This window comes from Dendrobates tinctorius, unplaced genomic scaffold (assembly GCF_039654945.1).
Source record: "Dendrobates tinctorius isolate UK_male_01 unplaced genomic scaffold, ASM3965494v1 ptg000032l, whole genome shotgun sequence".
Lineage (NCBI taxonomy): Eukaryota > Metazoa > Chordata > Amphibia > Anura > Dendrobatidae > Dendrobates > Dendrobates tinctorius.
In genome coordinates, this window is record NW_027361700.1 from 14464683 (window position 1) to 14482338 (window position 17656).

General features: G+C 45.2%; 2 protein-coding genes across 2 annotated transcripts in view; one reads left to right on the forward strand and one right to left on the reverse strand.

Annotated features, from left to right (window-relative positions):
- SNX11 (sorting nexin 11) overlaps positions 1–17656 on the reverse strand; it is a 193379-nt gene that overhangs the window by 60305 nt on the left and 115418 nt on the right. The window lies entirely within an intron of this gene.
- COPZ2 (COPI coat complex subunit zeta 2) overlaps positions 1–17656 on the forward strand; it is a 35144-nt gene that overhangs the window by 560 nt on the left and 16928 nt on the right. The window contains exons 2-3 of the mRNA XM_073572431.1: positions 13070–13151; positions 14509–14600. Coding sequence (XP_073428532.1) covers positions 13070–13151; positions 14509–14600 — 174 coding nt within the window. The remainder of the gene's footprint in view (positions 1–13069; positions 13152–14508; positions 14601–17656) is intronic.

Sequence of the window (17656 nt, forward strand, 5' to 3'; positions counted from 1 at the left end):
GTATACTGGGGACCGGAGCACACACAGACTAGTGTATACTGGGGACCGGAGCACACACAGACTAGTGTATACTGGGGACCGGAGCACACACAGACTAGTGTATACTGGGGACCGGAGCACACACAGACTAGTGTATACTGGGGACCGGAGCACACACAGACTAGTGTATACTGGGGACCGGAGCACACACAGACTAGTGTACGGAGCACACACAGACTAGTGTATACTGGGGACTGGAGCACACACAGACTAGTGTATACTGGGGACCGGAGCACAGACAGACTAGTGTATACTGGGGACCGGAGCACACACAGACTAGTGTACGGAGCACACACACAGACTAGTGTATACTGGGGACCGGAGCACACACACAGTCTAGTGTATACTGGGGACCGGAGCACACACACAGACTAGTGTATACTGGGGACCGGAGCACACACACAGACTAGTGTATACTGGGGACCGGAGCACACACACAGACTAGTGTATACTGGGGGCCGGAGCACACACAGACTAGTGTATACTGGGGACCGGAGCACACACAGACTAGTGTATACTGGGGACCGGAGCACACACAGACTAGTGTATACTGGGGACTGGAGCACACACACAGACTAGTGTATACTGGGGACTGGAGCACACACACAGACTAGTGTATACTGGGGACCGGAGCACACACACAGACTAGTGTATACTGGGGGCCGGAGCACACACAGACTAGTGTATACTGGGGGCCGGAGCACACACAGACTAGTGTATACTGGGGGCCGGAGCACACACAGACTAGTGTATACTGGGGGCCGGAGCACACACAGACTAGTGTATACTGGGGACCGGAGCACACACAGACTAGTGTATACTGGGGACCGGAGCACACACAGACTAGTGTATACTGGGGACCGGAGCACACACAGACTAGTGTATACTGGGGACCGGAGCACACACAGACTAGTGTACGGAGCACACACACAGACTAGTGTATACTGGGGACCGGAGCACACACACAGTCTAGTGTATACTGGGGACCGGAGCACACACACAGTCTAGTGTATACTGGGGACCGGAGCACACACACAGACTAGTGTATACTGGGGACCGGAGCACACACACAGACTAGTGTATACTGGGGGCCGGAGCACACACAGACTAGTGTATACTGGGGACCGGAGCACACACAGACTAGTGTATACTGGGGACCGGAGCACACACAGACTAGTGTATACTGGAGCACACACAGACTAGTGTATACTGGGGGCCGGAGCACACACAGACTAGTGTATACTGGGGACTGGAGCACACACACAGACTAGTGTATACTGGGGGCCGGAGCACACACAGACTAGTGTATACTGGGGGCCGGAGCACACACAGACTAGTGTATACTGGGGACCGGAGCACACACAGACTAGTGTATACTGGGGACCGGAGCACACACAGACTAGTGTATACTGGGGACCGGAGCACACACAGACTAGTGTATACTGGGGACCGGAGCACACACAGACTAGTGTATACTGGGGACCGGAGCACACACAGACTAGTGTATACTGGGGACCGGAGCACACACAGACTAGTGTATACTGGGGACCGGAGCACACACAGACTAGTGTATACTGGGGACCGGAGCACACACAGACTAGTGTATACTGGGGACCGGAGCACACACAGACTAGTGTACGGAGCACACACACAGACTAGTGTATACTGGGGACCGGAGCACACACACAGACTAGTGTATACTGGGGACCGGAGCACACACAGACTAGTGTATACTGGGGACCGGAGCACAGACAGACTAGTGTAGACTGGGGGCCGGAGCACAGACAGACTAGTGTAGACTGGGGGCCGGAGCACAGACAGACTAGTGTAGACTGGGGGCCGGAGCACAGACAGACTAGTGTAGACTGGGGGCCGGAGCACAGACAGACTAGTGTAGACTGGGGGCCGGAGCACAGACAGACTAGTGTAGACTGGGGGCCGGAGCACAGACAGACTAGTGTAGACTGGGGGCCGGAGCACAGACAGACTAGTGTAGACTGGGGGCCGGAGCACAGACAGACTAGTGTAGACTGGGGGCCGGAGCACAGACAGACTAGTGTAGACTGGGGGCCGGAGCACAGACAGACTAGTGTAGACTGGGGGCCGGAGCACACACAGACTAGTGTAGACTGGTGACCCGAGCACACACAGACTAGTGTAGACTGGTGACCCGAGCACACACAGACTAGTGTAGACTGGTGACCCGAGCACACACAGACTAGTGTAGACTGGTGACCCGAGCACACACAGACTAGTGTACACTGGTGACCCGAGCACACACAGACTAGTGTACACTGGGAAAACAGAAGCCGCGGAGACACCATCACGTGTTTCTCAACGCAAGCAATGACCAGCCAGGTCTTTGTCCGGGAAGGAACAACCACGGGAAGGGCAGTCTCCAATGAAGGAAACCACCTATGCCAAAACATGGTATCCATCCACATACAGCTGTTTCGGGGTATTGCCCCTCATCAGTGTGGAGTAGGAAACTGGCTGGTAGGAGCAATGCCTAGTAAAAAGACTATGAAGAGGAGGATGAATGAACTCATGGAGATCAACATCCGACACTGCGGAGACACCATCACGTGTTTCTCAACGCAGTGATTCTAGAGCACTGCCCCCATCCCTTATGGGAAATATGCAAAACAGAAGCCGCGGAGACACGATCACGTGTTTCTCAACGCAAGCAATGACCAGCCAATACCCCGGCAATACCCCGAAACAGCTGTATGTGGATGGATACCATGTTTTGGCATAGGTGGTTTCCTTCATTGGAGACTGCCCTTCCCGTGGTTGTTCCTTCCCGGACAAAGACCTGGCTGGTCATTGCTTGCGTTGAGAAACACGTGATGGTGTCTCCGCGGCTTCTGTTTTGCATGTTTTGCATATTTCCCATAAGGGATGGGGGCAGTGCTCTAGAATCACTGTGTTGAGAAACGTGATGGTGTCTCCGCAGTGTCGGATGTTGATCTCCATGAGTTCATTCATCCTCCTCTTCATAGTGTACACTGGGGACCCGAGCACACACAGACTAGTGTACACTGGGGACCCGAGCACATATAAAATAGCCCATTGATATCACGTCTTTATATACAAATGTGTATGTGCTTATAAGTTAGGACACATTCACACAGGGCAGTTTTAGCTCAGGTATCCATCTACCTGACATCAATCCTTATCCTGTAAATGTGAATGGGGTTTCTGCAACTGAAAAATTATGTGCGGAAAAAATGTGCAACAGTAAAGCCCCCGTCACACATAGCGATCTCGCTAGTGAGAATGCTGCTGAGTCACAAGTTTTGTGACGCAACAGCGATCTCACCAGCGAGAACGCTGTGTGTGTGACACTGACCAGCGACCGGCCCCCCTGCCGGTTATCGCTGATCGTCCTGGAAGAGCCAGGACATTTTTTTTGATCGCAGGTCTCCCGCTGGCCAGCACGCATCGCTGCGTGTGACAGGTGGGAGACCAGTGATCAGCGCGCTGGTAACTAAGGTAAATGCAGGGTTTCTAAGCACCGGGCGGTGCTTAGAAACCCGATGTGTACCTTAGTTACCAGCGCGCTGATGCAGGGAGCTGGTAACCAAGGTACACATTGGGTTTCTAAGTGACGCACGTCCCTTAGATACCCGATGTGTACGTTAGTTACCAGCTCCTTGCATCAGCGCGGTGGTAACTAAAGTACACTGCGACGCCGCGCGCTCGGCGTCGCTGGTGCTGATCGCTGGTGAAGCTGTCTGTTTGACAGCTCACCAGTGATCATGTAGCGACTCACCAGCGATACTGATAAGTTGATATCGTTGTCGGGATCGCTGGTGAATCGCTATGTGTGACGGGGCCCTAAAAAGGATTCTGCGAGGATCAGGAAGGGATACATAAGGGGTAACGTCCAAACTGGAGAATCCCCCTTTACCACTGGTGGATTGTATGGTGAGTCCAAAACAAATGTTACTACAGGAAATGATCACATCATGCACCAGGGGGTCACATTACACAGCAGTGCTAAGATCACACAGCAGGGCTCACATCCCATACCAGGGGTCACATTGCACAGCAGGGGTCACATCACACAGCAGCACTCACATCACACTCCGGAGAAGTCCATAGAATCTCATACACTAGGCTGGGACTGTGATCTCTGGAGTAGGAGCGAGGAATCAGTCACCAATCGTTGGTATTTGGACTAACGCAAGATGGAGAGGAACAGAAAGGGTAAATGACGCCACCTAGCAGGCAAGGCTGCACTACTGTATCCAGTAAATCTGCTGGGAATGCACTAAACCCAGTAATTTCCTGCGGTTTTTTATGGATTGGGAACATGTACCCCCTATTACAGCCGCTGCCCCCAGATTGCCTGTCATAAATGGCAGGAATTTACAGTCACCCATGAAACCAATAAAGAGAAGAGCAGTGCGGTCAGTAATAACCCCTTTCCATCTGGGCTTGTTTATTGCTGGACAAGTTGTAGTTTTGATTGACACGATTCGTTTAACCATATAATGTAACTGGGAAACAAGGAAAAATAATCCAAGTAGTGTGAAATAGGGTAAGGGCACGCTCACAAAGCATATACGGTAAATCAGGGGAGTGCAATAGGAGAAAACATCGTATTGCCCTCTGACCAATGTTATTCTAAGAGTCAGTGCTTATCTGCAAGTTTTTTTCTCAGCTCAAATTGGACTCAGAAAATAATCACTGAATGCTGCGATTGCGAGAATCGGATTGCACTTGCAAATGCATGTCAATGGGTGCAAGACGAAAATCGTACAGAACACGGGCTATGCGTGCATTGTCCGATTTTTCGCACCCATATCAAAGGAAACCTACATTTCATCAGCCGAGTACAGTAAATTCACAGCCCAAACCACCCAAATAGAATAGAATGGGGGACCCTAAAAAAGGATGTGGGATCCCGCCTATTTATAATTAGCTGCAAAGGTTAAGCAGACAGCTGCGGGCTGACATTAATAGGCTGGGAAGATCCTTGGATATTGGCTCCTTCCCAGCCTCTTAAACCCAGCAATCAGCTGCCAAAGAAATGGCGCATTCTTTAGATGCTCCAATTCTGGTGCTTAGTCTCCGTTCTTCCCAATTGCCCTGGTGCGTTGGCAATTGGGGTAATGGGTTTATGGGCTGATGTCAGCTGTGTAATGTCCGCTGACATCAAGCCCAGGGCATAGTAAGGGACACGTGTCTGTCAGACACCCCCTTTACTAACCCCGTAGTCAAAAGGAAGACTCACACAAAGTTTTTTCATTTGTAAAAAGCATTCCTCAACAAATGCCCTCTTTTACCCATTTATTACAAAAAAAATATATTCCTCAGTGGTCCGCCAAAGTCCATATGGAGGTCCTTACTGAGGTCACCGCTCGCAGCGTGAGAACTTTCTGCCGGTTCTCACGCTGTGCAGTAAGTTCTCACATTGTGACAGAGTTTTTTTTTTGTTTTTTTTTTTTTTACATTCATTGGGCACTAAAATGACTGGGTAGCACATGATTCTCCAGGTCAGTGCAATTATGGTGATACCAAAGTTATAAGGGTTTTTTAAAATATACAGGTGCTTCTCACAAAATTAGAATATCATCACAAAGTTAAATTATTTCAGTTCTTCAATACAAAAAGTGAAACTCATATAGAGTCATTACAGAGTTATCTATTTCATGTGTTTATTTCTGTTTATGCTGTTGATTTTGGCTTACAGCCAATGAAAACCCAAAAGTCATTATCTCAGTAAATTAGAGTAATTAACAAAAAACACTAAGCATTTAAAAAGGTCCCTTAGTCAGTTTCAGTGGGCTCCACAATCATGGGGAAGACTGCTGACTTGACAGATGTCCAGAAGGCAGTTACTGACCTACTCCACAAGGAGGGTAAGCCACAAAAGGTCATTGCTAAAGAAGCTGACTGGTCACAGAGTGCTGTATCCAAGCACATTAATGGAAAGTTGAGTGGAAGGAAAAAGTGTGGTAGAAAAAGGTGCACAAGCAACCGGGATAACCGCAGCTTTGAAGGGATTATTAAGAAAAGGACATTGAAAAATTTGGGGGAGATTCACAAGGAGTGGACTGCTGCTGGAATTATTGCTTCAAGAGCCACCACACACAGCTGTATCCAGGACATGGGATACAAGTGTTGCATTCCTTGTGTCAAGCCACTCATGACCAATAGACAAACGCTAGAAGCGTCTTACCTGGACCAAGGAGAAAAAGAACTGGACTGTTATTCAGTGGTCCAAGGTGTTTTCAAATGAAAATAAATTTTGCATTTCATTTGGAAATCAAGGTCCCAGAGTCTGGAGGAAGAGTGGAGAGACACAGACAAACCAAGGTGCTTGAGGTCTAGTGTGAAGTTTCCACAATCGGTGATGGTTTGGGGAGCCATGTCATCTGCTGGAGTAGGTCCACTGTGTTTTATCAAGACCAAAGTCAGCGCAGCGCACTCGCCTGACCTTAACCCCATAGAGAATCTATGGGGTATTGTCAAGAGGAAGATGACACCATACCCCACAATGCAGTTGAGCTGAAGGCTGCTATCAAAGCAACCTGGGCTTCCATAACACCTCAGCAGTGCTACAGGCTGATCACCTCCATGCCACGCAGTATCGATGCAGTAATTGATGCAAAATGAGCCCCAACAAAGTAATGAGTGCCTTTACTGAACATACATTTCAGTAGGCCAACATTTCAGATTTTAAAATCATTTTTCAAGCTGGTGTTAGGGTATGTCTCCACGTGGCATATTCTGAGCGCTCTGGACGCAGTGCATACCCGCCCCCCCCCAAAGCGCTGCCCCCTTTTGTACACACGGTGATTCTGCATGTGTTCATTGAACACATGCGGAATCACCGCATCCTATACATAGAACAGTGCTATTTATGTGGCAGAGACTCGCCTAACTACAATCATTAATCTCTCCCTCTCCTCGGGAATTTTCCCATCCTCCTTCAAACACTTTATCATTACTCCATTATTAAAGAAACCTGCTCTCGACCCATCCTGCACACACAACTACAGACCAGTCTCCAATCTCCCCTTCATCTCTAAACTTTTGGAGTGCCTAGTCTACTCCCGCCTTACCCGTTACCTCTCCACTCACTCCCTTCTAGACCCTTCACAGTCCGGCTTCCAACCCCTACATTGGACTGAAACTGCACTCATCAAAGTGACCAATGACCTTCTGACAGCAAAATGTAACGGTGACCACTCTCTGCTCATTCTTCTCGACCTTTCTGCAGCTTTCGACACTATTGACCACCATCTCCTACTCCATAGGCTCCAGTCACTAGGCATTAAGGACACTGCTCTCTCCTGGTTCTCTTCCTATCTTTCTGACCGCTCCTTCAGTGTTTTGTTTGCTGGCTCCACGTCATCTCCTCTTCCTCTCGCTGTCGGGGTACCTCAGGGCTCAGTCCTTGGCCCCCTTCTCTTCTCTCTCTACACGGCCCCAATTGGACAGACCATCAGCAGATTTGGCTTTCAGTACCATCTTTATGCTGATGACACACAACTATACATGTCATCCCCTGACCTTACCCCCGCTGTACTACAGAACACTAGTGACTGTCTGTCCGCAGTCTCCAACATCATGTCTGCTCTCTATCTGAAACTCAACCTCTCCAAAACTGAACTACTTCTGCTCCCGCCGTCTACTAACCTCCCTAAAGCTGACACTTCCTTCTCCGTGGGTGGCACCATAATAACACCCTGGCAGCAGGCGTGCTGTCTGGGCGTTATGTTTGACACCAATCTCTCCACATCCCATATACAATCTCTTGCCTGCTCTTGCCGCTTACACCTAAAGAACATCTCCAGAATTCGCCCTTTTCTCACCATGGAAGCAACAAAAACCCTCACTGTTGCATTGATCCACTCCCGCCTGGACTACTGCAACGCTCTATTAATTGGCCTCCCCGTTACTCGACTTTCCCCTCTCCAGTCTATACTTAATGCAGTAGCCAGGGTCATCCATCTGGCTAATCGGTACTCGGACGCATCCGCTATTTGCCAATCGTTACACTGGCTGCCCATTCATTATAGGATCCAATTCAAAGTACTTGTTCTCACCCACAAAGCTCTCCACAGTGCGGCACCCCCCTACATCTCCTCCCACATTCCTGTCTATCGGCCTAGCCGACCGCTGTGCTCTGCAAAAGACTTTCGACTAACCTCTGCACTAATCCGCACTTCTCACTCCCGACTCCAAGACTTCTCCCACCCTGCGTCAGTCCTCTGGAATGCTCTACCTCAAGAAATTAGGACTATCCACAATTTGCATAGTTTTAGGCGCTCCCTCAAAACACATCTGTTCAGAGCAGCCTATCACGTTCACTAATCAAAGTCATTCTATGTGTAAGTGTGCGTGTGTAGCCCATTCACCAGCTCCATCCATCCCTCACTCCCTCAAGATGGCTGGACCATCATTGTAAATACACACCTGTACTTTGTATCTCCCCCACCTCATTGTAGATTGTAAGCTCTCACGAGCAGGGTCGTCTTATTTTACTTTAATTATTGTATTGTGTACGTTGTTACTTATGACTTGTGTTTTGAAACTGTTAAACTGTAAAGTGCTGTGGAATATGTTGGCACTATATAAATAAAGATGATTTTATTATTACATGCTGTGGTCTATAAAGATGCGCTGCATGTGCGTATATGCAGGTTTGCCACCTGCGTCTTTTTACGCATAGTGGATAAGGGATTTCATAAAATCCCCTCCACTATCCTGTAACATCTGGACGCTGTGGCTGTATGCAGCATCCAATCCGCAGCAAATACGCCACGTGGAAATATACCCTTATAAAGTATTCTAATTTACTGAGATAATGACTTTTGTGCTTTAATTGGCTGTAAGCCATAATCATTAACAGAAATAAACACATGAAATAGATCCCTTTGTAATGACTCTATATAATATGAGTTTCACTTTTTGTATTGAAGAACTGAAATAAATGAACTTTTTTGATGATCTAATTTTGTGAGAAGCACCTGTATATCTTAGTGGTTTAAGCAAGTTCTGAGCTTTGTAAAGAAAAAAACAAGTTTGTGTCGACATCTGAGATCCAGGGCTTTTTTTTTATTTTTCCATCGATAGAGCTGTGTGAGCGCTTGTATTTATTATGCTGAGCTGACATTTTAATTGGTTTAATTTTGGTTGCTCTCTTGGGGGGAGGTGCAGCTACCAAAAAATGGCAATTCTGGTGTTTGTTTATCTCTTTAGGCCATGTTCACACACTCAGTATTTGGTCAGTATTTTACCTCAGTATTTGTAAGCCAAAACCAGGAGTAGGTGATAAATACAGAAGTGGTGACGTGTTTCTATTAGGGTATGTGCACACGCTGCGGATTCTGCTGCGTTTCCGCAGCGTTTTTGGCTCTGCAGAAACGCAGCAGATTTTGCTGCGTTGTACAGTACCTTTATTTCCTATGGAAATAAAAAAAAGCTGTGCACATGCTGCGTTTTTTTCCGCGCGGTTTTGCTGCGGTTTACAATCCGCAGCATGTCAATTGTTTGGTGCAGAAACGCTGCAGTTTTACACCTCATCCATTATGAGGTGTAAAACCGCAGGGCAAAACCGCAGAAAAAACGCAGATAATCCGCAGATAAACCGCAGAAAAACCGCAGCACTTTGTCCTGCGGATTTCCTGCGGTTTTCTCTACAAAATCCGCAGAGACTAAAAACTACGTGTGCACATACCCTTATACTTTTCCTCTGATTTTCCACTCCTGGTTTTGGCTTACACATACTGAGATAAAATACTGACTGTGTGCACATGGCCTTGCTGTGTTTATCGCATCAGATGGTTAATTTTGTGCTTTCTTAGAATGGACTTTTGTGATTGCAGTGATATCAAATTTTTTTTTTTTTTTGTTTTTTTTCAATATATTTTGAACTGTTTATTTTTGAACTGGGAAAATGGGTTGATTGAGACGTATGTTTACAAAAGAGTTATATTTTCATTTTATTGTTTGCTTGTGCTGTATACAAGCAGTATTTTCACTAGATATTGCTTTAGTATATAGTGAACATCACCGTCTCTTCTGAAGCCCAGTCTGTGGAGTATCAGGGTGTGTGCACACGGTGCGGACTCTGCTGCGTTGTACAGTACCTTTATTTCCTATGAAAAAAAAAACCGCTGTGCACATGCTGTGGATTTTTCTGCGGGTTTCAATCCGCAGCATGTCAATTCTTTGTGCGGTTTCACACCTTATCATTATGAGGTGTAAAACCGCAGGGCAAAACCGCAGATAAACCGCAGGGTACTACAAACGCGCCTCCTATTGATTTGAAAAGGAGGCGTATGTGTAGTACCAAGCCTCGACCACTATCAGAGGACGGAGCAGTATAGTTTTTCTGATTCGCTATATCTCTTTCTTCATGTGCAGGCATTGCAGGACCTTGGGTATCCATGGTTACAACCACTGATATAGTGAGAGCTAGTTGTTAGTAGTCGTAACCATGGATACCTAAAATCCTGCAATGCCTGTAAATGAGGAAAGAGACATGGCAAATCAGAAAAACTGTACTACATTTCTAATTGGAGGGATTTGCCAATATTATTATTACACTTCTATAATAATAAATGCCCTAAGCAGCTTCCGGTTGTAACAACTTCCGTCCAGTTGTAACCAGTGACATCACCGCACACCTCCTTCCATGTTAACCCTCAACACACCACTCCTCAACACACACACTCCTCTCACCTTTCACCATCTCCACTCACGTCCACTCACTCTTTCACTCCACATATGACCCTTTCTCTCACTCCGTCTCTCATACTCACGCCGTCATCGCCGCTGATCCACGATCCCCGACATCTTCTTCCGCCGGCGCCATCCTGGATCCAGACATCCTCCACGCCGGCGACATGTTCTTGCAGCGACGCCATTTTGGATCGGCGAAATCCCACGATAGTCAAGATGGCGTCGCCGCAAGAACATGTCGCCGGCGTGGAGGACGTCGGGATCCAAAATGGCATCGGCGAAATCTCACGAGATTTCGCCGACGCCATTTTGAATCCCGATGGCATCCACGCCGGCGACATGTTCCTGCGGCGACGCTATTTTGGATCGGCGAAATCCCGCGATACTCAAGATGGCATCGCCGCAAGAACATGTCGCCGGCGAGGACGACGTCGGGATCCAAAATGGCGTCGGCGAAAACTCGCGAGATTTCGCCGACGCCATTTTGGATCCCGACGTCATCCACGCCGGCGACATGTTCTTCCGGCGACGCCATCTTGAGTATCGCGGGATTTCACGATACTCAAGATGGCGTCGCCGCAAGAACATGTCGCCGGCGTGGACAACGTCTGGATCCAGGATGGCGCCGGCGGAAGAAGATTCGGGGATCGTGGAGCAGCGGCGATGACGGCGTGAGTATGAGAGACTGAGTGAGAGAAGGGGTCGTATGTGGAGTGAAAGAGTGAGTGGAGATGGTGAAAGGTGAGAGGAGTGTGTGTGTTGAGGGTTAACATGGCAAGAGGTGTGATGCTATCGCATCCTCCCGATGCGATAGCATCGGGCCATAATCTAGTACTGCATATTGGGATAGGATCGTGGAGATGGGAATACGCCTTTAAGGTTCGTGCACACTACCATAATTTTGGTCCAAGTGTGATCCGGCAAAACATCGGATTGCACTCAGACTAATGTTAGTCTATGAGGCAGTGTACATGTCCAATTTTTTTCCTCAGAGAGAAACAGTAAGAGGGAAAAGATTGCTGCATGCCCAAGTTTCATACAATATTTGGATCTCACTCAGCCATGCAAGTCAATAAGTGTGTGGGAAACATCGGACTGCACTGGGATGACATCTGAGTGCAGTCTGATTTCCGCTTACAGAATGGAGAGGATGAAGACTTTTTTTTCTCCATCTCCTCATCCAAGAGAATCGGAGCACACTGTGATCACACCCTGACAGAGTCTGATCAGAGTGTCATTTGCATAATTGACCCAATTCTCTTGGATGAATCTACAGCCGTCTGTACCTGCCCTTAGGGAAACCTGGGACCTGCCAGGTATGGATATGGAGCGGGCTTATTTCTGGAGTCTGTATGATGCATATGTGTGCGTCACATGTTGGGAAGGGTCTTAAATCTTGTATCTGGTGGCATCACTCTGCTTCTCTTCAACCATGTGTATAAATAACCATTCAACACATATTTCATTGGTGTCTTCTGCAGGATCCCACGTTATACACAGTGCGCGCTGTCATCATGTTGGATCAGGACGGGCATCGACTTGTAGCCAAAGTAATACTGATGTGTGCGCTGCATGCGTTTGGAAATGACACATTCTTACTTGACTAATATTATCTCATAGTTTCTGTTTTGATATGAAGAACATAAATAAACTAAATCACATTGTTGGAAAGATGCATGTCTTTAGCACTTTTTTATTGCATTTCTATTAAAAGGGGTTGTCCAGAACCTATCGTTATGATAGGTCATCAGTATCAGATCGGTGGGGTTTGGAATGACGGGTGCGGGGCAGATATCAGCTGTTAGCTCCAGCAGCGATGAAACCGCATGGCCTCATTCACTGTGTAGTGATCATTTTTGGCTTTTGCTGCTGTGACATTCTATTGAAGTTAATGGGAGCTAAGGTGTAGTAACCACGAACGACCACTACACGGTGTATGGAGCTGTGCCATTTTGGTTTTGTACATAGTTTACATCTGGGGGCAGTGAGAGATGCCAACAGCTGATTGGTGGAGGTGTCGGATCTTCACAATTAGTCCTAGAACACGTTCTTAAGGAGTGAGCCACACAGACAGTTCTTTGAGCCCCCAAAAATGAATTGGATCCAAATGCGTGCAAGGCAAATTGAAGCATATTTCCCCTTTTGTGCCAATACATGTATTTAGTTTGAAAAAAAAAAAAAGCACTGCTCCAAAAACCACGTGTCTCCTGCACCTCTAGCAGCACCCCCAAAATATCAGATTGGCCTGCACCTGTGTCAGATGTAATAGTCACACTAGTCTATTTCTCTGCCCTCCAATATGGCAATTTCTCTTTTCCTATTATAGTATTATGATTGCACATTCCCATCATTGTCGGAGCAGCAAGAATTTGAAAGAAAAATATTCCACAAGACCCAGAGATCAGAAAGTAAGAAAATGAATGGATAGAAGCCTATTGATATAATCTAACAAGGTGGTACTGCAGATTTCTTTGGTAACATCGTAGATGAGAAATGAAAGGGTAGCATTTGTGTCATCAAATAGACTTACATTGGCGAAAATGATGTCTGAAAGCACACAGTGACTCTGCATTGTTGCAGTCAATGGCCCCGCCAACGCATGCACCAGAATCCCATTTTCTAGGGCTTCAGACATAAGGCTTGACGGAGCCACTGATCGTGGACATCAATGTTATGTGCACATAGCCTGAGAAGTGGTCTAATGTACTCATTAAGGGTTAGGATAGCACCATTCTGCATCTGCAGGACACATCACAGCAATAGGGACCATAACTGCTATAACGGAAGAGCCAGAGACCCTGATTCCAGTGTATTTTCTCTTTTTGGGCTGATGGCTGTAGTTTTGATAATCTCCTGTTGATAAATGAGAGATTTTATCACTACAAGACTAGTAAACCTCCTGCAATATAGTCCTTTATATTCATGAGCTCTGTATAAACCTGATCCCACCATTGATCGGCAGCTTTTGGCCTATGTGCAGTGTACACGAAGCTGCAGTGGTGTGTGCGGTGTTATACAGAGCTCAGCATTCAGAGAACTTCTACATCTGTGGTGGAGAAAACTGTGATTTTATAAAAACTGCAACAAGCAGTTCAGTAAGGCCAGGGTCACACTTGTGAGTGTGATGCGTGAAACTCGGGCGAGTCTCTCACCTCAAAACCCGGCAATACCGCCGGCACTCAGGACCGGAGCGTGCGGCTGCATGTATTTCTATGCAGCTGAACACTCCGGTCCGAGTGCCGGCGGCAGTACTGGGTATTGATACAAGAGGCTCACGCGAGTTTCTCGAAACACACTCACAAGTGTGACCCCGGCCTAACTTTTACATCTGTGGAATCAAGGTCTCTGCAGGGACAACATGCAGCTCTCTGATGGGGTAACAAAAACATGGTAATAGATTCCCTTTAATATAGCTGTCTGAACTTGGCCTTACATGCACCATTTTCCTGTTTTATTACCTATTCAGTTATATAGTCATAATATCTTCACTAATATCAGTGCCTGCTTAGTGCAAGACTAATTTATCACAGTCATTAGTATACAAACATGCATTTGGGTACAAGTTACTACAATCTAAGAAATCTATTAGTATGGACTATAAGAGAAACCTTATGCAGTGGCCAGAGAATACACAAATGTTGGGCAGATATTTCCTTGCTACAGAACACTCTTAACCACTGATCCAGCTAGAGGTCTAGGTGGAGGTTTGATGCCTTCAGCATCTATCCCTACAAGTCTTTGTCATTTCACTGCTGTGTTTCCAAGGTGAAGTGGTCCTTGTCGATGGCGTCACCGCACTCTGCCAGCGATCCTCTGATGTTATGTGTTACATGATTGGAGGACCTGATGAGAATGAAGTAAGTTGCACATATGACAACATATCTATTATTTTAAAACATGTAACAAAATTCAAGTTACTTCACGTTTTTAAAACAGAACATCATTTATCTTGTCAAAACCTTTAGATTATACAGTAGTACTAAAAAGGGACAGTTTTTACTGTGTACATGACATTGACTTCCCTCATATGAGTAAGACCACTCTTTCCCCAGCCCAATGTCTCCTTAACCCTCCATTGCCCCTTTACTCTTCCCCTTTCCTTTAATGTGCCAGATCTCTCCTTCCTCAGTTCTACCGTGCACCAGAAAGCAGTGTAACTAATGGATGTGGGGCTTGTAGTTGGCGCTGGCCCTGGATCCTTGTGGGAACCAATAGGACCCTTTGGCCTTTTTGAAACAAATAATACCATTAAAAAACTATAATGCTTAGGATCACTGTTTAAAATGTTGCATTAAAGGGGTATTCCCATCTCCAAGATCTTATCCCAATATGTAGTAGGTGTGATAATAATATTAGCAAATACCTCCAAAGAGAAATGTAGTAGTTTTCTTGATTCGCTATGTCTCTTTGCTTTTTCCTCAGGCATTGCAGGACCTTAGGTATCTATGGTTACGACCACTAGCAACTAGCTAAGTGTCACTAAATTAGTGGTCGTAACCATGGATACCTAAGGTCCTGCAATGCCTGCACATGAGGAAAGAGACATAACGAATCAGAAAAACTATACTACATTTGTAAGTGGAAGTATCTGCTAATATTATTATACCTACTACATATTGGGATAGGATCTTGGAGATGGGAATACCCTTTTAAGGAACAAGGGCATCAAGTTATGCCACTGTTGCCAGATCAACTCAAGTATACTATTCCACAATCATACCATGTGAAACACATTTAGGGAAAATTGGGTGGTAAGATACATATTCCTTATTGCAAGGATACTCTCAAAATACTCTAATACATAAAAGGACTATCAGAGAGCCATTTTTAAGTCCCAATATCAGTATCCGTTAGATCAATATAACGAAATACATAGGTAAAAAATTAATGTCTTTATTGAAAAATACATAAATAACAACAATCCACAAGTGACACAATAATCAAGAACAGGCGGGCAGCTATATAACCATACAAGCAATGGCTAGCACCATCACGACGGACATATCAATTGTCCATTTACAATGAAGTAAAACAATTTATAAAGTGCATAGTGCGATTCATCATAAATAACGATGATCCTTTTACATCACGTGTCCTTGTAAGCAATGCACAAAAGACAATATGACAAAGGGTTAACACCTCCATATGTAAACTAAAAGTACAATAATCCACATATTGTGCCCATTAGATAATGATCCAAAGGTACAAGATTTACATATGAAAAGTCACTAAACCTGCCTTATGCAGAGCTTACCCATAATGGATACGTAACCAGAGCGTGGGTGCCCCGACGCGCGTTTCGCTGTGGCTTCCTCGGGGGGCACATTAAAGACATTGATTTTTTTTTTTACCTATGTCTTTAGTTATATTGATCTAACGGTTACTGATATTGGGACTTAAAAATGGCTCTCTGATAGTCCTTTTATGTATTATATAATCATACCATGTGGCAGATAAATCCTGCCGTAGTCCTAGTGTGTGTTAGTTTTCCCCAGTCCTCCTGTGTGCCAAATGTGTCCTTCCTAGTCTAAGGGCTCATGCAAACGGCCATGTGTCCTCTCATCTGAAAGAATCAGATCGATTATGCAAATGACATTGATCAAACTCTGATCAGAGTGTCAGCATAGTGTGTTCCGATTCTCTCTCTCCTTTTCCATCTTCTCCATTGTGTCAGTGCTCGGAAATCAGACTGCACTCAGATGTCATTAGTGACTTAATTGACTTGCATGGCCGAGTGTGATCTGAATATTGGATAAAACTCGGACATGCTGCAATTTTCCCCTTGGACAAACTGAGTCCGAGGAAAAAAATCGTACATGTTCACCTTCACGACCCCATAGACTAACATTGGCTTGGGTGCGATCCGATGTTTTGCCAGATCGCACAGAGACCAATAATACGTCCGTCTGCTTGAGCCCTTTCTGTGTGCAATAGACCTCCTTCCCTAGTCATGCTGAGCCAGATAATTTCTTCCCCAATCATACTGTGTGCCAGATTACTCTTTCCCCTATTATCACTTCACTAGTTCGGTATCATAATATTCCATATTTATTATCCCATGATAATGTCTTAATGCTATATGTATAATATCAAGATGACATCATACATCTACATTTCTAATGTGATGATATTATAAAGCTATATTTATTATATCATGTTGATATCATCATGATGCCATAAAGCTATATTTATGATGTTAAGGTGATGTCATTATACCATATTTATGATGTCATAATGACATAATTATGTCATGATGAAGCCCGGCTGATGTTTATTTATTTTACTCACATAGCGCCATTAGTTCCACAGCACTTATGAGACATCATGATGATTATTCTATATTTATGATGCCATGATGATGTCATATTAACAATATAATATAGTTCTGTTGTCATAATTGTATTTATGATGTTATAATGCTATATTTATGCTGATAAGATTATGATGTCATAATGCTATTTTTATGTTGTTTTAGTGGTTGTCATTATGATTTGATAATACCATAGTTATTATGTCATAATGCTATAATTGTGTTGTCCTCCTGGTGTTCTGCTATATTTATGATGCCATGATAGTGTCATAATGCCATATTTATGATATAATGCTATATTTGTAATGTTGTGAAGATGTAATTTTGCTATATTTATGTTGTGATGATGTCATAATGTTATATTGTTTGCCAGATCACTCCATCTCCGATCATACTGTGTGCGATCATTGCTTCCAAAGTCCTTCACATGCCAAATGACCAATATAACATTATGTGTAGTTGTAGGAAAACGTAATGGAAGTGTCAGTTGACGCATGCTATACTTTTAATCCATTGGATATAGTTCCTGGTGTACAATTAATTTTACTAACCCGGCATAAGATATTTTTAGTTATGGGTATCAATTCCTTATGGAAAACATGT